A 22,577-nucleotide genomic window follows, 5' to 3' on the forward strand; every position below is an offset into this window, starting at 1 on the left:
AATTAATCAATTTAAAATTAGGCCAACTGACAGGTCTGACCAGGGGTTGGCTGGCAAATTTTAGCCTGGGGGGCAAGCACACAGCAGTGGCCCATGAGTCGTGGCCCATCCTTAAAGGGGTTGTTGGATCTTAAGCTATATGTCTACAGTCACTATGTGTGAATCCTCATATCATGCGCACTGTGAGGATTCTCTGGTGCCGGCACCGTGAACAGGTGGTCTTGTGACTGCAAGCATGCGAAAAAAAAAAAAATATATATATATATAGAATTTGACACACACACACAGTTCTACTGTATAGTGACAGTCACACACCCAACCCCACTGTATAATGACAGGCACAGCCCCGCTGTATAATGACACACACACAGTCCTACTGTATAGTGACAGGCACACACCCAACCCCACTGTATAATGACACGCACAGCCTCACTGTATGATGACACACACGCACAACCCTACTGTATAACTAATGACACACACACAGCCCCACTGTATAATGACACGCACAACCTCACTGTATAATGACACACACATGCGCACAACCCTACTGTATAACTAATGACACACACACACAGCCCCACTGTATAATGACACGCACAACCCCACTGTATAATGACACGCACAGCCTCACTGTATAATCTCACGCACACACACACTGTATAATCTCACACACACAGGGCCGGAGAAAAAAACAGCCCTGCCACACAAACCCCACATACTATAACACTCCCCATCCCCGATCATTGAATTTTGCTATACTTTGTCCTGCCCTTCAACACTCCTCTTAAAGGCGTTATTTGAAGAGCCACATGTGAATGGCGCTGCAGTGCGCATGATCGACCACAGGTCCATTTACATGGTGCTCTTTACACCGCAGGCAGGCGCCGGGGACACCCTGGGGACGAGGAGAGCCCAGAGGATGACAGAGGACTGAGGAGGACAGCGCCCAATGACCACTCTGTAGAGGAGTCACAGCAGAGGCGCCATCTCCCTCACAGGGGACCAGCGCTCCTCCTGCCGCCCAGCGTCTCTGCTCCGGAGCTGGGCACCACCTCCTCTTCCTTTATTAGTGTCCCCGGCGCCTGCGCTGTAAGTTTGAAGGGCAGCACAAACTGAGCATGCCCGAAAAAAACTGACAGTGCAGGTGCCGGGGACGCTAATGAAGGAAGAGGAGGCGGTGCCCGGTGCTCAGAGTACGGAGTGATGGCTGGGAGGCATTTGTGTCAGGGGGGAAAGACATGCCCCCTGACAAACTACAGGTATGACAGGCAAATTCTAAAAACAATTATTTCAACGTTGGAAGGAACCCAAACTAAAAGAGCCACCTTCACAGAATGCAGCATTAGTGCTGCACAAGGTGTCTCTTTTAGTTAAAAACGCCTGAGGGGGGTGACAGGTTCCCTTTAATACAGGTGCTCATTAGGGTGGAATCACAGTAGCATATGGCATCGGATATGATCTGCCAATACAAGGACTGTATACTACGTCGCTGTGCAATATGCTACGTGGCTCTGTGCTGTATACTACGTCACTGGGCAATATACTACGCGGCTGGGCAATATACTACGTGGCTCTGTGCTGTATACTACGTGACTGGGCAATATACTATGTGACTGGGCAATATGCTCTGTGCTGTATACTACGTGGCTGGGCAATATACTACGTGGCTGGGCAATATACTACGTGGCTGGGCAATATACTACGTGACTGGGCAATATACTACGTGGCTCTGTGCTGTATACTATGTCACTGGGCAATATACTACGTGACTGGGCAATATGTTCTGTGCTGTATACTACGTGGCTGGGCAATATACTACGTGGCTGGGCAATATACTACGTGGCTGGGCAATATACTACGTGGCTGGGCAATATACTACGTGGCTGGGCAATATACTACGTGGCTCTGTGCTGTATACTACGTCACTGGGCAATATACTACGTGGCTGGGCAATATACTTTGTGGCTGGGCAATATACTTTGTGGCTCTGTGCTGTATACTATGTCACTAGGCAATATATTACGTGGCTGGGCAATATACTACGTGGCTGGGCAATATACTACGTGGCTGGGCAATATACTACGTGGCTGGGCAATATACTACGTGGCTGGGCAATATACTACGTGGCTCTGTGCTGTATACTATGTCATTGGGCAATATACTACATGGCTGGGCAATATGCTCTGTGCTGTATACTACGTGACTGGGCAATATACTACGTGGCTGGGCAATATACTACGTGGCTGGGCAATATACTACGTGGCTCTGTGCTGTATATTACGTTGCTGGGCAATATACTACGTGGCTGGGCAATATGCTCTGTGCTGTATACTACGTGACTGGGCAATATACTACGTCGCTGGGCAATATAGTACGTGACTGGGCAATATACTACGTGGCTCTGTGCTGTATATTACGTTGCTGGGCAATATACTACGTGGCTGGGCAATATACTACGTGACTGGGCAATATATTACGTGACTGGGGAATATACTACGTAGCTGGGCAATATAGTAAGTGACTGGGCAATATAGTATGTGGCTCTGTGCTGTATACTACGTTGCTGGGCAATATACTACGTCGCTGGGCAATATACTACATGGCTGGGCAATATACTACATCACTGGGCAATATACTACGTGGGCTGTTATGAAAGGCAATTCAGGAACACAATGTACATAGCGATCAGAGCACACACAGTGATCTGACAACAACCCAAAATAACAGAACGAGCTCTGAGACGTGGGAACTCTGTAGACCGCAATTCCTAATCCTTTCCAAACACAACTAGAGGCAGCTGTGGATTGCGCCTAACGCTCCCTATGCAACTCGGCACAGCCTGAGAAACTAACTAGCCTGAAGATAGAAAAATAAGCCTACCTTGCCTCAGAGAAATACCCCAAAGGAAAAGGCAGCCCCCCACATATAATGACTGTGAGTAAGATGAAAAGACAAACGTAGGGATGAAATAGATTCAGCAAAGTGAGGCCCGATATTCTAGACAGAACGAGGATAGGAAAGATAACTTTGCGGTCTACACAAAACCCTAAAGAAAACCACGCAAAGGGGGCAAAAAGACCCTCCGTACCGAACTAACGGCACGGAGGTACACCCCTTGCGTCCCAGAGCTTCCAGCAAAACAAATAGACAAGCTGGACAGAAAAAATAGCAAAGAAGCACTTAGCTATGCAGAGCAGCAGGCCACAGGAATGATCCAGAGAAACACAAGTCCAACACTGGAACATTGACAGGAAGCATGAATCAAAGCATTAGGTGGAGTTAAGTAGAGAAGCAGCTAACGACCTCACCAGATCACCTGAGGGAGGAAACTCAGAAGCTGCAGTACCACTTTCCTCCACAAACGGAAGCTCCCAGAGAGAATCAGCCGAAGTACCACTTGTGACCACAGGAGTGAACTCTGCCACAGAATTCACAACAGTGGGCTGTGCAATATACTACATGACTGGGCAATATATGTTATATAGGTGATAACGCTGTGTATACATGTACATATATGTGTATACGTACGTGTGTGTGTGTATACACACGCGCGCACATGCACACGCACACAAACACACTACAGTGTCACCTACAGTTAGGGCCAGAAATATTTGGACAGTGACACAAGTTTTGTTATTTTAGCTGTTTACAAAAACATGTTCAGAAATACAATTATATATATAATATGGGCTGAAAGTGCACACTCCCAGCTGCAATATGATAGTTTCCACATCCAAATCGGAGAAAGGGTTTAGGAATCATAGCTCTGTAATGCATAGCGTCCTCTTTTTCAAGGGACCAAAAGTAATTGGACAATGGACTCTAAGGGCTGCAATTAACTCTGAAGGCGTCTCCCTCGTTAACCTGTAATCAATGAAGTAGTTAAAAGGTCAGGGGTGGATTCCAGGTGTGTGGTTTTGCATTTGGAAGCTGTTGCTGTGAGCAGACAACATGCGGTCAAAGGAACTCTCAATTGAGGTGAAGCAGAACATCCTGAGGCTGAAAAAAAAGAAAAAAATCCATCAGAGAGATAGCAGACATGCTTGGAGTAGCAAAATCAACAGTTGGGTACATTCTGAGAAAAAAAGGAATTGACTAGTGAGCTTGGGAACTCAAAAAGGCCTGGGCGTCCACGGATGACAACAGTGGTGGATGATCGCCGCATACTTAATTTGGTGAAGAAGAACCCGTTCACAACATCAACTGAAGTCCAGAACACTCTCAGTGAAGTAGGTGTATCTGTCTCTAAGTCAACAGTAAAGAGAAGACTCCATGACAGTAAATACAAAGGGTTCACATCGAGATGCAAACCATTCATCAATACCAAAAATAGACAGGCTAGAGTTAAATTTGCAGAAAAACACCTCAAGAAGCCAGCTCAGTTCTGGAAAAGTATTCTATGGACAGATGAGACAAAGATCAACCTGTACCAGAATGATGGGAAGAAAAAAGTTTGGAGAAGAAAGGGAACGGCACATGATCCAAGGCACACCACATCCTCTGTAAAACATGGTGGAGGCAACGTGATGGCATGGGCATGCATGGCTTTCAATGGCACTGGGTCACTTGTGTTTATTGATGACATAAGAGCAGACAAGAGTAGCGGGATGAATTCTGAAGTGTACCGGGATATACTTTCAGCCCAGATTCAGCCAAATGCTGCAAAGTTGATTGGACGGCGCTTCATAGTACAGATGGACAATGACCCCAAGCATACAGCCAAAGCTACCTAGGAGTTCATGAGTGCCAAAAAGTGGAACATTCTGCAATGGCCAAGTCAATCTCCAGATCTAAACCCAATTGAGCATGCATTTCACTTGCTCAAATCCAGACTTAAGACGGAAAGACCCACAAACAAGCAAGACCTGAAGGCTGCGGCTGTAAAGGCCTGGCAAAGCATTAAGAAGGAGGAAACCCAGCGTTTGGTGATGTCCATGGGTTCCAGACTTAAGGCAGTGATTGCCTCCAAAGGATTTGCAACAAAATATTGAAAATAAAAATATTTTGTTTGGGTTATGTTTATTTGTCCAATTACTTTTGACCTCCTAAAATGTGGAGTGTTTGTAAAGAAATGTGTACAATTCCTACATTTTCTATCAGATATTTTTGTTCAACCCTTCAAATTAAACGTTACAATCTGCACTTGAATTCTGTTGTAGAGGTTTCATTTCAAATCCAATGTGGTGGCATGCAGAGCCCAACTCGCGAAAATTGTGTCACTGTCCAAATATTTCTGGCCCTAACTGTATATAAGGTATATTCGCATCAGTAGCAGTGTCACCTATATAAGATATAGACTGCTATACATACATTATAGTGGTATAGTGATTATACACAGCAGTATCACCTAAATAATGTATATATAGCAGTCTATACAAATTATATATGTGCAACTGCTGTATATACATTAAAAAAATAATCTTGGGACTCACCCAGGTCCCTGAGATTGGGGGGAGGTCGGGAGGATGAAGAGCTGAGGTGGGTCGGGTCCTCCTGTCCAGCGTCAGCGGTGAAGAGGATCAGAGGCATGGGTGAGCAGTCTTCTCTGACGCTGGTGCAGGCCGGCCAGCGTCAGACACAGTCAGGTGGAGGCGCCCTATGCGCGTCCGCGCCGGCCTTTTCAAATAACTCCATGTGCGTGCGTGGTCTCCTGTTTGCCCGTAATGGCACAGGCAGCAGACGAGCATGCGCAGCACAGGCCAGGAAATATGACCGCGGCCGTGCTCGCGCACTAGCGTGGGCCGCCATGACACTTATCAGCGCGGGCAACGCTCGCACACAGGACCTGGCTAAGTTTTAAAGGGCCGGCTGGAGAGATTCGGCACGCTATGTATTAAGATCGCTGCCAGTCCTCCAGCGGCCCTGTGCAGCTGTTTACGCACCGGCCCGGGGGGCATATGCATGCCTGCCACCCGGCCCAGTCCGCCCCTGGGTCTGACCTCTGGGTGAGATCGTTCTGCTTCACAGCCCTGTGCAATTGCAGACAGGAGCTTCCGAGCTCGCACAGTTCTGTGAAGCTGTCAGACCTGTGAGTGGGTGGATGAGGTGGAGGGAATCACTGATATGCTTCTGTGTTTCTACAGTAACATGCTCGCTGTCAGACCATGAGATGAGCTCAGGGAGCATAGGTTGTGTGTACACTGGGGGAGGGGATTTCGGGGGGGGGTGGGGGTTCAAGGACAGATAAAGAAGCTTGTAGACGGAATAACACCAGGGGGCGCTAGGGAGCATACTTCAGAAGATAAAAGTTTGTTCGTTTTTGAATGGAACATAATTTTTAATAATTGTAAATTACAAAACCATTTGTTTCCACTTTTTATGCTTGGTTAAATGTATTCTTTATAGGGGCATAACTCCTTTAACCCTTTAACGACCAGGGGTATTTTTGGTTTTGCATTTTCATTTTTTGCTCCCTTTCTTCCCAGTGCCATAACTTTTTTATTTTTTGGTCAAAATGGCCATGTAAGGGCTTGTTTTTTGCAGGATAAGTTGTACTTTTGAAGAACGACATTTGTTTTACCATGTCATGTAATAGAAAATGGGAAAAAAGATTCCAATGCAGTGAAATTGCAAAAAAGTGCAATCCCACACTTGTTTTTTGTTTGGCTTTTTTGCTAGGTTCACTAAATGCTAAAACTGACCTGATATTATGATTCTCCAGGTCATTAAGAGTTCCTAGACATCAAACATGTCTAGGTTATTACTTATCTAAGTGGTGAAAAAGAATTACAAAGTTTGTAAAAAAAAAAGTTGCCATTTTCCGAGACCCATAGAGTCTCCATTTTTAAGGATCTTGGAACTGGGTGAGGGCTTATTTTTTGTGCACCGATCTGATGTTTTTATTGATACCACTTTAGAGTGTATGCAATCTTTTAATCACCCTTTATTGCACTTTATTGCAATGTTGCAGTGACCAAAAAAAGTAATTCTGGCTTTTTCATTTTTTTTCTCGCTTACTTACTCGTTTACTGATTGGATTAATCCTTTTTTGTATTGATAGATTGGGTGATTCTGAATGCATCGATACCAAATATGCGCATATTTGATTTTTTTATTGTTTTTTTAATGGGGTGAAAGGAAGGTGATTTCAACTTTTACATATTTTTTTTTTTAATATTTTTAAAAACATTTTTTTTACTTTTTACTTGCTTCAATAGTCTCCATGGGAGGCTAGAAGCTGCACTTGCCCGATCGCCTCTGCTACATAGAGCAGGGCTGCAGTCCTGCTCTATGTAGCAGATATGCTCACTTGCTATGAGCGCCGACCACCAGGGGGCACTCATAGTGATCCAGCAATGGCAACCACAGGGGTCTCCTGCTGACCCCGGGGTGTCATGCCAACCGATCGGCGACCCGCGGTCATGTGACATGGGTGCCGATTGGAGGAGGTAATGACGCACTTCCTACACATGCATGTTAAATGCTGCTGTCAGCGTTTGACAGCAGCATATAACATGTTAACAGCCGCAGGTGAATCGCGATTCCACCCGCGGCTGTTCCAGGCACATGAATACAAATTTCAAAAAACTGACCGTCACATCCAGACATAGACTTGGTCTGAACAGGTGCTTGCCTAGAGTCACCAACTCATATACAATCAAATAAATAAGGCATTACTCTGTACCGCCATAGCTTGCAAACATGAAGCATGAAAATTGAATTGCATTACCGCACTAGAAATATGAAAAATTGATAAAGCTTAGCGCGTAAATTGGCCAATTCATGTATACATGGAAGCCACGCTAAGGCGTTTCTCTTTTCCAAGTTCTAACACTGCCAATCCTCTCTTAGAATAAAGTCTTCATCTGTATGGGAACTTGTGAATCCTCTCTCAGACTAAGCTTTCTCAGTTTTTTATATTTCAAGTGTGATAATGCAATTCAATAATGCAATTCAATTTTCATATTTCATGTTTGCAAGCTATAGCGCTAAAGAGTGCTGCCTTTTTATTTGATTGTTCCAGGCACATGTCAGCTGTTCAGTTCAGCTGTCATGTGCTGGAAAAAGTGCAGGCTCATTAACATCATTGGATGTTAAATAGTCTTAAAAACAATAACCGACTGAAATCATGAAAATAATTGTAAGGAATTTTATTTGTTCCATATTTCAGCCGCTCGAGATGGATTGAGTTGTGCTGGTTGCCATTTTTCTATACCACTGGATGACAGTAATATTCAAAAGGTTGCAGAGGAGAGTTTGGAGAAGTTTAACAAGGAAAGTGACTACAACAAATACTTTGTTCTTGGAAACATCACAAAAGGAGCTCGACAGGTAAAGATAAAACAAAAGCAGCCAATTATTCATAATTTATTGCAAATGCAAATATATCACTTTTAAGGTGCACAAACATTGTGCATTCTGTTATCATCTACATTTGTGAAGTCGCCAATAAACATACAGGCAATATAAGACAACCCTGTAAATGCTGGAATATTTCAAATGTCAATCAGAGCTGTCCAATTTCCTCCAACATATACTTTACATCACATACTGAATTATTGATGCCATTTGCCTTTTTAGTCATTAAAAAAGAGCTTCTTACTACTTTTCTCTCCTAGAAATAAGCAAATCATGGCTATGGTTTAGAGCAGGTAAGTGGCTGGAAATGCATTGGATCCAGACATATTTGAATTCTATATTCAATAAATAAGATCTTATTCTCTATCTTTGTGGTAGAACTAAAGATGCATTTTTGGAACTTCAAAAAGCCACAAATTTTCATGTATTAAAATGAGGTTTTGCAATGTTCTAAACATTGTGCTAGTTACAGTCACACTTCACTGGTGTAACCCACCTTTAACTAACGATATGTACTCATTTTCCTAGGTGGTTGCAGGAACAGCTTACCATGTGGAATTTATGATTCATGAGTCTATCTGTAACAAATCAGCTGAAGATTTCTCCCTGTGTGATCCACTGGACTGTGAATTTGCTGTAAGTAGAAAGACATACTGATAGGGAATTTAGATTGTGAGCCCCAACGGGGACAGTGATGATGATGTGTGCAAACTGTAAAGTGCTGCGTAATATGTTAGCGCTATATAAAAATAAAGATTATTATTATTATTATCAGGAGACTAATGGTATTACCATATATACTCGAGTATAAGTGAGATTTGCAGCCCATTTTTAGGCTGAAAGTGCCCCTGTAGGCTTAAACTTGAGTCATTGTCCCACAGGGTTGGCGGGGGAAGGGGCGCGGCAGGAGTGACGGCTGTCACATCATTCTCACCCCCTCCTGACACGGTCTCTGCACTTCCCTGCTTCTGAGATGGTCTCTGGCGCCGGCAGCTCTTTCTGTGTTCAGCGTTCACGTGGTACCGCTCATTAAAGTAATGAATATGGACGCGACTCCACTCCCATAGGCGTGGCGCGCATATTCATTACTTTAATGAGCGGTACCACGTGACCACTGAATACAGGAAGAGCTGCCGGCCCCGAGACCATCTGAGAAGAAGAGACCACACCAGGATGGGGTAAGTATGACAGGGGAGGGTGAGCCATGCGATATTCACCTGTCCCCGTTCCACCACCGGGCTCTGTCTTTCGCATCCTCTGGCTGTTACGTTCAGGTCAGAGGGTGCGATGGCATGTTTAGTGCATGCCCTCTGCCTGAACAGTCACTGCAGAGACCCGGAAGACACAACGGTGCGTGGCAGTGGAACAGGGACAGGTGAATATCGCAAGTGCCGGTGGCCTGAGCCAGCAGCTAATACAGCACCTGGCCCCCATAGCACGCTGGTGTCCTGCCTGCTCAGGACACCAGCACCTCTCCCCCAGCGATGAGAGGTGAGTATGTCTTTTTTTTTTTTTTTTTATCGCAGCAGCAGCATATGGGGCCATCAACCTTTATGGAGCATTATATTCTATGGAGCATCTTATGGGGCCATCAACCTTTGTGCAGCATATGCGGCATATTCTATGGAGCATCTTATGGGGCCATCAACCTTTATGGAGCATTATATTCTATGGAGCATCTTATGGGGCCATCAACCTTTGTGCAGCATTATATGGGGCATATTTTTTTATGGAGCATCTTATGGGGCCATCAAACTTTATGGAGTATTATACTCTATCGAGCATCTTGTGGGGCCATCAACCTTTGTGCAGCATTATATAGGGCATATTTTTCTATGGAGCATCTTATGGGGCATCATTAAGCTTTTATGCAGCACTATATGGGGCATATTTTAATATGGAGCATCTTATGGGGCCATTATTAACCTTTATGCAGCATTATATGGGGCATATTTTTTGTATGGAGCATCTTATGGGACCATCATGAACTTTATGGAGCATTATATGGGGCGTATTTTGTATGGAGCATCTTATGGGGCTCCTGATTCAATATGGATATTCAAAAACATTTAACCTACTGATGTCTCAATTAATTTTGCTTTTATTGGTATCTATTTTTATTTTTGAAATTTACCAGTAGCTGCTACATTTCCCACCCTAGGCTTATACTCAAGTCAATAAGTTTTCCCAGTTTTTTGTGGCAAAATTAGGGGTCTCGGCTTATATTCAAGTACATACGGTAATTTCAGTTTTTTTCTAATTATCACTTGTGAGGCCTTCCACTTCTACTGTAAATAACTTAGCATAAATCAAATGTATAGAAGAATATAAGAAACTTTGTAATATTTCTTATCATGGAAATGTTTCTTTCTCCATTTAAAAAGAATCAGTTAACAGGATCTCACACCACAAATTATTTACATGTACATGTAACTTTTTCAAAAACAAGTCCCACAATACCTTTAAATGGCAGTACCAGAGAAATCAGCATTTGAATAACTATACGAATGAGACTTAAGAACTATTTGTAGATCTGAAGCCTCTCCAAGTCCAGCTCTATCTCCATACCCAGCCATGCCTCCTCCTATAGGACTGATGGCTCCTTTGCCTGAAGTCCCACAGCAGAAAGACTGTCAGTCAATCAAGGAGGAGGCAGTTTAGAAATTGGGGAATGGAGTTAGGCTACTTTCACACTAGCATCGTACGACACACGACGCAATGCGTTGTGGCGACGTACCAATGCATGCTGTGAAAGCGCAGCACAACGGGGGCAGTGGATGCAGTTTTACAACGCATCCGCTGCCCCATTCTGAGCTCTGGGGAGGAGGGGGCGGAGTTCTGGCCGCGCATGCGCGGTCAGAAATGGCGGACACAACGCACCAAAAAATGTTACATGCAACGTTTTTTGGTGCCGACGGTCCGCCACAACACGACGCAACCGTCGCACGACTGTTGCAACGTGTGGCAATGCGTCGCAATGCGTCGCTAATACAAGCCTATGGAGAAAAATGCATCCTGCAGACAACTTTGCAGGATGCATTTTTTCTGCAAAACGACGCATTGCGACGTCCGTCGTACGACGCTAGTGTGAAAGTAGCCTTAGGGTGACAAAGGCTTCAGATCTACAAATAGTTCTTCAGTCTCATTTGTATATAAACTCAAACGCAGATTTCTGAGTAATGGAGGAATGAACTGGCCATGTAAAAGTATTGCTGGACTTGTCTTTGAAAGAGCTACATGCACATATAGTTTGGAGTGTGAAATCTTGTTGACAGATTCCCTTTAAGAGTCAATTCTACCCTCTCCCTGTCTTCTGAACTCACCATCCCCTCTGAAAACAGCTTTATTCCAAGTGTTTTTATCATAGCAAGACAGACTGCCAGGATAGTGAAGTTTCAGGTTACATAGCCCAATGAAGCACAGTGAGACACAGGCAGATCATATTGCAGCTTATAAGCAAATTTATTTCACTTATGTGCTAGATTCACAGCCACACAGCTCAGTATTGCTGTATAATGTCCTCTAAGTTACCATTGCTTATGTATGAATTCCCTTCTCTCTGTGTACTGTGTATGGGATACATCATAGCAGTTAGATAAATAAATCTCCAGCCATTAGATCATATATGTCAGAGACAACTGAAAATTAGAGCTAGAACCACGCACGAACCCACGTACAGACACGCGCAACAGCTTACACTGAACAGTCACCTAAAATGACATGTTTAGGGTGGAGGGGTTTCAGAGAGTTAAAAAAAAATAACAAAAACAAAAACAAAAAGTTTAAAGTGAATCTGTCACAAGTTTTTCCCACTTAATCTGATGCAACAGGGAAGACCTTAAAGCACAGAAGCATAATGAAGGCCATCCCACTTACTGGGCTTCTAAATGTAGTTTGAATAAAATCAATGTTTTATTAACAGGAGATTATAAGTAGAGAACCTGTTGACAAATAGTCAAGTATAGTAATGAGCTCTGTATAACCCCGCCCCCACCACTGATTGGCGGCTTTCTGTGTACTTTGCACTAAGGCAGCAAGTTGCCAATCGGTGGTAGGGCACGGTTATACAAAGCTCAACATTCAGAGAATTACTAGAGCTGCAGCAGATAAAACAGTGATTCTATCAAAATAACAAGATGCTCAGGAAGTGACACCATTGGAATCAGGGTCTCGTCCCTACATTATGTTGCCCTTAGATGGAGTAGCAAAAAGTGGTGACTAATTTCTTTTAAAAATACTAACAAGAGTTTTATAATGCTGCTTTCACACATCAGTTTTTTGTCGTCAGGCAGAATCCGGTGAATTTTGAAAAAAACGTATGTTTTTTTTCTCATAGATTTGTATTGGCAATGGCTGGCTTTCATCTGTTTTTTGCCGGATCCGTCGAAAATCTGTTTTTTCTGTCCTTCGAAAAAATGGACAGCGACAGATCTGGCAAAAAACGGGTGAAACGTGGGCTCAAATGGTGGAATCCGGTGACGGATTCCATTTTTTTAAACAAATCATGCATTTTCCATTCTGGAGTCTCTCTCTCCCTTTCTCTCTTCTCTCTCTCCTCTCCTCTCCTCCCCAGAACCCAAAATAGCCGGCAGATCAAGAAACTCGGATCTGGTGAAAAAACGAATCCGTCGCATCAGTTTTTCACAATTTCCAACGGATCCGTTTTTTTTTTTTTTCAAAATTCACCGGATTCTACCTGACGACAAAAAACTGATGGGTGAAAGGAGCCGTAACCGACCACTGACGCAGTTCCAGCTCATTGTCGCTGCCATCAGTCTTTGTTGACCACCTACAGAGGCAATATCATCACTAAAGCACATGTGACCACTGCAGCCAGTCACTCTTGCCTCATACGGACTGCCTTGGCCTCATGAGGGTCACAAGTGATATATTATCCCATCCAATAGCATAGAAAAATAATGCATTGTTTAGATAGATTGTCATAGCACATTAATGGTTTGCTCTGGAAAATGCCTCTTTAATTGCTTTATTAGGGAATAGGGGACATATGTCAATATACCCCAAATCTGAAGGAACGCAGAGGAACTGAAGCTGCTAACTTCTTCTTTTGATTTCAATTGATTCCATATAATGTTTTTAGATCTCCAGGAAAACTGAGTAAGTTCTGTAGCTGCTAAAATTATTATTTTACTGCCAATAATCTGTTATGTTAAATGCTAGATTTAATTAATTTATTGTATTTCTATTTTCACCAGCATTCTGGCTACTGTAAGGGTATGGCTGTTCGGAGCATACCAGGCCAAAATAATGTGAACAATGTCAAGTGTAAAATATTTGAACCAGAGGTATGACGATAATATTATAATATGAGTAAAATCCTGATTATATGTTACTCACAATGCGATTGTCAGTTCATGCTGCCCATTAAATAGTAAAAAAGATTCACTTTTGTTTTTTCTAACATGAAGAGTCATTTCAAAATAGTATAACTGTTGCTTAATCTTCATCTATATGAAAGCCTCTAGTAACTGAGATGATATTTCACCGACCTTTTTATTAAACACCAGTGATTGTCTTACCGCTGTCTCTAACATCATGTCCTCCCTCTATCTGAAACTAAACCTGTCAAAAACTGAACTCCTCGTGTTCTCTCCCTCTACTAACCTACCTTTGCCTGACATTGCCATCTCCGTGTGCGGTTCCACCATTACTCCAAAGCAACATGCCCGCTGCCTTGGGGTCATCCTTGATTCTGACCTTTCATTCACCCCCCACATCCGATCACTGGTTCGCTCTTCTTACCTGCATCTCAAAAACATTTCTAGAATTCGCCCTTTTCTTACTTTCGACTCTGCAAAAACTCTTACTGTTTCACTTATTCATTCTCGTCTGGACTATTGTAACTCTCTACTAATCGGCCTCCCTCTTGCAAAACTCTCCCCGCTCCAATCTGTCCTGAATGCTGCAGCCAGGATTATATTCCTCACCAACCGTTACACCGATGCCTCTACCCTGTGCCAGTCATTACACTGGCTACCCATCCACTCCAGAATCCAGTACAAAACTACTACCTGTTATGGCTGGCAATCAGGCAACACAGCGTGCAGTAATCAGCGCACATACAGAGATCTGGCAATAACCAAAAACAATAGGACGAGCTCTGAGACGTGGAATCTCTGTAGACTGCAGTACCTGATCTATCCTCACACAACTATAAGCAGCAGTGGATTGCGCCTATAACTACCTATGCAACTCGGCACTGCCTGAGGAGCTGACTAGCCTGAAGATAGAAATACAAGCCTGACTTACCTCAGAGAAATACCCCAAAGGAATAGGCAGCCCCCCACATATAATGACTGTTAGCAAGATGAAAAGACAAACGTAGGAATGAAATAGATTCAGCAAAGTGAGGCCCGATATTCTAGACAGAGCGAGGATAGCAAAGAGAACTATGCAGTCTACAAAAAACCCTAAAACGAAAACCACGCAAAGGGGCAAAAAGACCCACCGTGCCGAACTAACAGCACGGCGGTGCACCCCTTTGCTTCTCAGAGCTTCCAGCAAAAGTTAATAGCAAGCTGGACAGAAAAAACAGAAAACAAACTAGAAGCACTTATCTAGCAGAGCAGCAGGCCCAAGGAAAGATGCAGTAGCTCAGATCCAACACTGGAACATTGACAAGGAGCAAGGAAGACAGACTCAGGTGGAGCTAAATAGCAAGGCAGCCAACGAGCTCACCAAAACACCTGAGGGAGGAAGCCCAGAGACTGCAATACCACTTGTGACCACAGAAGTGAACTCAGCCACAGAATTCACAACAACTACCCTTATCCACAAAGCACTCCATGGCTCAGCACCACCCTACATCTCCTCCCTGGTATCAGTCTACCACCCTACCCGTGCCCTCCACTCCGCTAATGACCTCAGGTTAGCATCCTCAATAATCAGAACCTCCCACTCCCGTCTCCAAGACTTTACACGTGCTGCGCCGATTCTTTGGAATTCACTACCTAGGTTAATACGATTAATCCCCAATCCCCACAGTTTTAAGCGTACCCTAAAAACTCATTTGTTCAGACTGGCCTACCGCCTCAATGCATTAACCTAACGATCCCTGTGTGGCCTATTTATTAAAAAAAAAAAAAAAGGGTTCCTCGCATCATGTTCTCATACACTTTATGCAGTATTAGCCCTCTGTGTCTGTACTGCTACATACTTAGGCAGATAACTGGTTCATGCAGCTTTACATGAACACCCGAGCCTTACACTATGGCTGGTCCGAATAACTAAAGCAATTGTTATCATCCACCTCTCGTGTCTCCCCTTTTCCCCATAGTTTGTAAGCTTGCGAGCAGGGCCCTCACTCCTCCTGGTATCTGTATTGAACTATATTTCTGTTATGCTGTAATGTCTATTGTCTGTACAATTCCCGTCTATAATTTGTAAAGCGCTGCGGAATATGTTGGCGCTATATAAATAAAAATTATTATTATTATTATTATTATATTTTAATGCTAATTTTGTTATCAGTAGTATTAGCATCACTTTCTGTGTCTTATCCTGATTAGAAATGTAGTGAGGTGTTGGTTTACTAGACCAAAATATACTATAAAAGCACCAAATGCCCATACATCAAAGTGTTTGTGCCAGTTTTCTGCGCAAGATGTCATTTTCACACCAGTCTGTCCCACGTATGCCAATATGGGAGGTGTTGGGCCTGAAATGGGGCATGGCAATGCTCGGCTGACTTATTCACAGAATCATAGAATAGAATCATAGAATGGTAGAGTTGGAAGGGACCTCCTGGGTCATCTGGTCCAACCCCCTGCTCAATGCAGGATTCACTAAATCATCACAGACAGGTGTCTGTCCAGTCTCTGTTTGAAGACTTCCATTGAAGGAGAACTCACCACACCTCTCATGGCGGCCTGTTCCACTCATTGATCACCCTGTCAAAAAGTTTTTTCTAATATCTAACCTGTGTCTCCTCCCATTCAGTTTCATCCCATTGCATCTAGTCTTTCCTTGTGCAAATGAGAATAAAGATGATTCCTTTTACTCCACTATGCCCCTTCATTAACCCCTTAATGACCGCCAATATGTCTTTTAACTGATCTGATATATAAGGGAATAGCATTCCCATACAGGTGACTATCCAGCAGCTGTCGGCTGTACACAATAGCTGATAATTTGCTATATCAGCCACATCAGTGTTTTCACCGTCCATATCTGTTTAACCCCTTAGATTCTGCCGTCAATAGTGTCTACATCATATAAAATGGTTAACAGGGTGTGGCTTCTCCCTCTTTATCCGCATCGGCACCCTGAGATCATGATTCTGTGGTCCTGATATTTGCCATTGCAATTCACAGCCAAATAGCAGCCGCAGAGTCTCCGGGCTATAGTGATCTGTTCAGAAATCAGCGACATATAAGTAGTAAAAATACATTTTTTTCATTCCTGTCATGTCACTTTTGCATTCACGCCTTAACATCATCTGAAGGATTAATAAACTACCTGACAGCAGTTTTCTATATGTCAGGGGGTGCTGATTTTAAAATGGTATCACTTTTGGAGGTTTTCCAATATCAAGGACCCCAAAAGTCACTTCAAACCTGGATAGGTCCTTAAAAAAAATACGTTTTGTAAATTTCCTTGAAAAAATGAAAAATGACTGCTACATTTTTAAACCTCCTAAAAGGCTAACAAAATAAAATTACATCTTACAAATGGTGCTGATGTAAAGCCGACATGAGGGAAATGTTATTTATTAAAGTTTTTGTGTGGTATGACTATCTTGGATTAAAAGGATAATCATTCAAAGTTTGAAAATTACAAATTTTTCTACATTTTTGTCAAATTTTTGATATTTTTTATAAATAAACACAAAACATATTGACCTAAATTTCCCATTAACATAAGGTACAATATGTCACGAAAAAGCGGTCTCAAAATCATTGGGATCTGTTGAAGCGTTCCAGAGTTATTATCACATAAAGGGACACTGGTCAGATTTCAAAAATTTGGCCCTGTCACTAAGGGATGTACAATGCCTAATGATTCGGAGCCTAGGTGCCTGTAAACTGTTCAGTATAGTGGTTATAAAATCAAACAAGTTCACAATGCACTTTTAATATTTAAAATTACACTGTATTTCTGTGACATTTTATTCCGTGCAGTTTTCTTTCAACAATTTATATCACATCATATTAGAGTAATTTTTCTTAAAAATAATAATGTCTTTATTTTTAGGCAGCTGTTGTGGAAGAACAGAAACATAATGAAGGCCATCCCACTGATCAACCAAGTAATGACAAAAAAGATCATGGAAAGCATGGTGACAGAGGAAGAGGCAAAAAGCATGGTCACAAACGAGGACATGGCCATGCTAAGCATCGTAATAGACATTGGCATAAGCATGATCATAACAATGACAGTGGAAGTCATGAGCATGATCATGAACATCTACACAATTATGAACATCATCATAGCCAACCACAAAGACCTCGTGGTCCTCCATTCCATCCACCCAAAACATTGGGCACCATTACATATCTTTCTGAAAATGAAAAACCAACTACAGCTTCTCATGTAGAACAAGAAAAGAAAGGTAAAGGACTAAGACCAGACAGAAAATGGGAAGGAAAACCATCAAAATCATTTATTCGTCCATTCCCTGAAATTCCATCAACATCAGATCAATGCCCTGGTCCAGCCAAGAATCTTCCAGTTACTGAAAATGTTCCCAGTATAGAAGGAACGCAAGAACCAACACGACTTCCAAAATAGACATAATCTAAAATGTGAAATATAACAATCTTGTATTCCTATTTTGTGAAGAACATCCGTCAAAAAAAATATAAATATGTAAAACAAAGTTTCAAATAGATTGTGTTTTGTTTAAAATGAAGCTCAATAACATTTTGATTGTATTAATTCCAAAGGGAAACCATATGACTCTGAAATTGTGTGACTAAACGGATTAACCTTATGCCTCTTTCACACGTCAGTGTCTCCGGTACGTGTAGTGACAGTTTTCTCACGTACCGGAGACACTGACACAGGTAGACCCATTCAAATGAATGGGTTTATGCACATGTCTCCGTGTTTTCACAGACCGTGTGTCTGTGTGCAAAACACGGAGACATGTCCGCTTTTCTCCGGCAGCACATACCGCAATACGTCCCGCACACAGAGAACAGGGTGCACTCTCCTCCGTGTGCACGTACCGCCCGCAGGAGAGACAGCGCTACAGTAAGCGCTGTCCCCACTGCATGTGGTGCTGAAGCCGGCATTCATTCCTTCTCCCCAGCAGCGTTCGCTGGAGAGAAGGAATGAAAAATCAAGGTTTTTTTTTTTTGTTTGTGTTAAAAATAAAGTTTGGGGTCACCTCCCGCCTCCCATCCCCTGTGCGCCCGCCCGCTTGCCGAGAAATACTCACCCAGCTCCTGCGATGCATGCTCTCAGCGCCGGCAGCCTGTCCTGTGTGAGCGGTCACGTGGTACCACTCATTACAGTGATGAATATGCGCATATTTTTAACACAAACAAAAAAAACCTTGATTTTTCATTCCTTCTCTCCAGCGAACGCTGCTGGGGAGAAGGAATAAATGCCGGCTTCATCACCAAAAGCAGGGGACAGCACTTAACTGTAGCGCTGTCTCCTGCATGGTCCGTGTGGTCCTCAGTCGGCACACGGCGCGGCACATGGCTGCCGCACGTGTGCCACACTGATGTGCTACGTGAGCACATGGACACACGGACACAGATAACTCCGGTACTGATTTCTCCAGTACCGGAATTATCTGGACGTGTGAAACCAGCCTTAGAGAAAACCCACATTCATTTCCCAACCCATTACTTAACCTCTTCATGACCAGAGGTTTTTGCGTTTTCATTTTTTGCACCCATTCTTCCCAGAACTATAACTTTTTAATTTTTTTGTCAATATGGTCATGTAAGGGCTTGTTTTTTGTGGGACAAGTTGTACTTTTGAAAGACACCATTGCATTCACATGTCGTGTATTGGAAAATGGGAAAAAAAATTCCAAGTGCGGTAAAATTGCATAAAAAGTGCAATTCCACAGTTTGTTTGTTTTTTTAACCATGTTCACTAAATTCTAATACTGACCTGCCATTATGATTCTCCAGGTCATTACGAGTTCATAGACACCAAACATGTCCAGGTTCTTTTTTATTGAAGTGATGAAAAAAAAAATTAAATTTTGGGGCTGAGTGAGGGCTTATTTTTTGCACACTGAGCTGACATTTTTAATGATATCATTTTGGTGTAGATATGATCTTTTGCTCGCCCGTTACTGCAATTTTTTTGCAATGTAACGGCGACCAAAAAAACATGGTTCTGACGTTTTGAATTTTTTTCTCCTTATGCCATTTAGCAATCAGATAATTTTTTTATATTGATAGATCAGGAGATTCTGAACGCGGCGATATCAAATATATGTATATTTGATTTTTTTATTGTTTTATCTTGAATGGGGTGAAAGGGGTGTGATTTGAGCTTCATATTTTTTTAATATTTTTAAAAACATTTTTTTAAGTTTTTGCATGCTTCAATCGTCTCCATGGGAGACTAGAAGTTACACTACTTCGATCACCTCTGCTACACACAGGCAATGATCAGATCGCCTCTGCGTAGCAGAAATGATCACTTCCTATGAGTGACAACCACGGGGCGGCGCTCATAGCAATCCGGCAATGACAACCATAAAGGTCTGCTTCTGACCTCTGGTTATCATGCCGATCCATCGGTGACTGACGTTTATTTGGCGGGGTCACCGATGGGAGTGATTTACGTCGCGCTTCCGGTAAACACAAGTTAAATGCAGCTGTCATAGACTCACAACAGCTTTAATCTAGTTAACAGCTACAGGTGGATTGCAATTCCACCCTTGGCTGTTGCAGGAACATGTCAGCTGTATATATCAGCTGGCATGTGCCCAGAAAGTGCTGGCTCAGCACTGGAGCCTATACCAAACAAGGGGAGTCTGACATCGGCGTACTATTACACCCGCTGTTGGAAAGGGGTTAAAAACATAAGACACCATACTGTGTGAAAAGGCCAAAGCATCCTTGTTTATTAAATAACAGCAGACAATAAATATAGCATCAAGTACAAATCGATATAGGTACAAATAGCATAACCGCCTGAAAATGAGGGGTCATGGAAAAAAGGTTCAATTTTTCCTTATTGCAAAACACAGTTCCTCTAAACCGCCCTCAACTGCACTGCACAGGCTTGAGGGCATACGGCTGCATGTTGCCCATACCAAATGCCCAGTAGAGACCTGCTTATAACTCCAGTAATGACACTGCATCAAATGGGGGTCACCCATGTCTGTACTGGGTTCCCGCTATCCTTCCGTGCAATCCACTACCTTTAAAGATGCCCCTGCTTTTCCAAAACAGAAAGCATACATGACCCTTTAAGAATGCGGGTCCCGCCACAAATATAAAGCTTTCTCAGCATTTTCCATTAATTCCAAGGCACTGATATCTATACCAATTGTGTTCAAATTAACTCCATCAGACCTCAAAAATAGGGGCTTCCAAATCGCAGTGCCATACCACTACCTCACCAACCCATGTGATGAAACAATACACTTCATGATTTACTTTAATGTGCACCTTATTGATCCTCTCTACTGACCGTGCATGTTTCCTTGTGAGGCGTGACAATGTCAGATGAAACAAGCACCAAACCCGGGTGGATGACAGGAGACTAAGGCAATCATACTTTGTGTTATAGATCAAGTGTCTCGAGGCCCTAAAACCAAATCATTCCCACCAGTATGTAACACTAGAATATCAGGTGGTCTATCCAAAGAAACATGAAAATGTAATTCTAGACTTCGAAACTTTGTTCAGCTGAAGTATTGTGAAGATTAGATATGTGTGCATTTTTTTTTGAGTTGTATCTGGCATTCCTTGTCTAACGTAAAAATAAAGGTGTCATCCCTTTTCTTTCTCTGGTAACTAAGGAATGCTTATGGTCAAATATACGACTATCATATCTGCTATTCTGCAAACTCTGTACTTTACACACCTTCCTCTTCTGCTACTTAAACTCGAAGAATTTGTATTGGGGCAGACAGGTGATTGTGTTGACATCTTGTCCAGCCGTCATTCTCTCTCCATGCCGGCATGATCACTAAAGGACAAATCATCTTACATATTCAGGTCTAGACGAATTCTACTTGAAAGACTAAAACTCCACCACTGACATTTGGAGCATTGACTGGGAAATCCAACATCTTTCCCTCACTGGAGAAGTCTGTAAACCGTGCACGGGGGGAGTTCTGAAACTCTTTAAGTAAGTCCTCCGTCTTAAAATTAGGCGTCAACAGAGGAATTATCTATTATCCCGGACTGAGGGAGAGTGACGAATTTCGTCTTGTCCAAGAACCTCTGGGAATCGTCTATATCTGAATAATTATCATTTCTATTGTATTCGGTAACCTTGTTAATCCAGTATTAATGTTATTCTAGGAATTGATTTGGGAACTGTGATTGTGAACATTTCTAACTGGAGTTTGCAGATGCCTATAAATTTGAAATTGTTCCCATGCAATTGGGGTTGTAAAACTCCTCTAAGTTGCGAAGCTCCATAGATTTGATTGTAGTTTGTTAGTTCTTGTAAGAAATTCCGTAGAATGGGTACACAGCCAGTGTGAGAAGGTTACTGTGGAATAAAAGACTCCTTGTGAACGTTAAACGTATCTAGATGGGAGGGTTAAGGATGACTCTCGGGGATTGAGGAATCCACTGGATTAACCTAAAATAGACCCCAGTATAAGATACTTTTTTGCTGGTGTCTGTACTTTGTTGAATGTTGTTTCCTGGTAAATGTGATGTTTTATTGGTCTTTTAAAATTGTAGAACTTAAAACGCCATAAACATATGTTTTATGTTACATATGAGACTCCTTGAATGATCTCTTGAGTGAATGGATAAGGATTGAAATATAAAATCCTGAGTGTATAAGGGAGTCCAGTTAGGTGTGGTTGACAGTAATTTGCGGACTGGAGACAAATCATAGGTTATTATAGCGGTATAACACACCTAGGTACACGGCACCTGATCCCCAAATAGAGAATATTCCATGTTGTATTGTTATATATGTTTTTCTTTTAATAAAACTGAGTGACTGAACCCTCCTTGTTTAAAAAGTGGACACAAAGTCAGATTTGTGGCAGTCAAATGAGACCTTATCACGATCACGAGTAGACTCCGCGCTGGTGGTGCTCTGAATACCTGATTTTAAGAATGTGAACGTCTCTGGAAATAAAGAGGCGG

At 42.6% G+C, this 22,577-nt stretch overlaps 1 protein-coding gene across 2 annotated transcripts in view; it reads left to right on the forward strand.

The window, feature by feature from the left end:
- Positions 1-18,139, forward strand: part of LOC138680808 (fetuin-B-like) — a 95,094-nt gene extending 76,955 nt beyond the window's left edge. For both annotated transcript variants that reach the window (XM_069768058.1, XM_069768056.1), the window contains 4 exons: positions 8,114-8,274; positions 8,830-8,937; positions 13,518-13,607; positions 17,515-18,139. In XM_069768058.1, coding sequence (XP_069624159.1) covers positions 8,114-8,274; positions 8,830-8,937; positions 13,518-13,607; positions 17,515-18,051 — 896 coding nt within the window. In that variant the 3' untranslated portion in view covers positions 18,052-18,139. The remainder of the gene's footprint in view (positions 1-8,113; positions 8,275-8,829; positions 8,938-13,517; positions 13,608-17,514) is intronic.
- Positions 18,140-22,577: the final 4,438 nt, after the last annotated feature.

The sequence above is a fragment of the Ranitomeya imitator genome, chromosome 5 (assembly GCF_032444005.1).
Source record: "Ranitomeya imitator isolate aRanImi1 chromosome 5, aRanImi1.pri, whole genome shotgun sequence".
NCBI classification, from domain to species: Eukaryota; Metazoa; Chordata; class Amphibia; order Anura; family Dendrobatidae; genus Ranitomeya; species Ranitomeya imitator.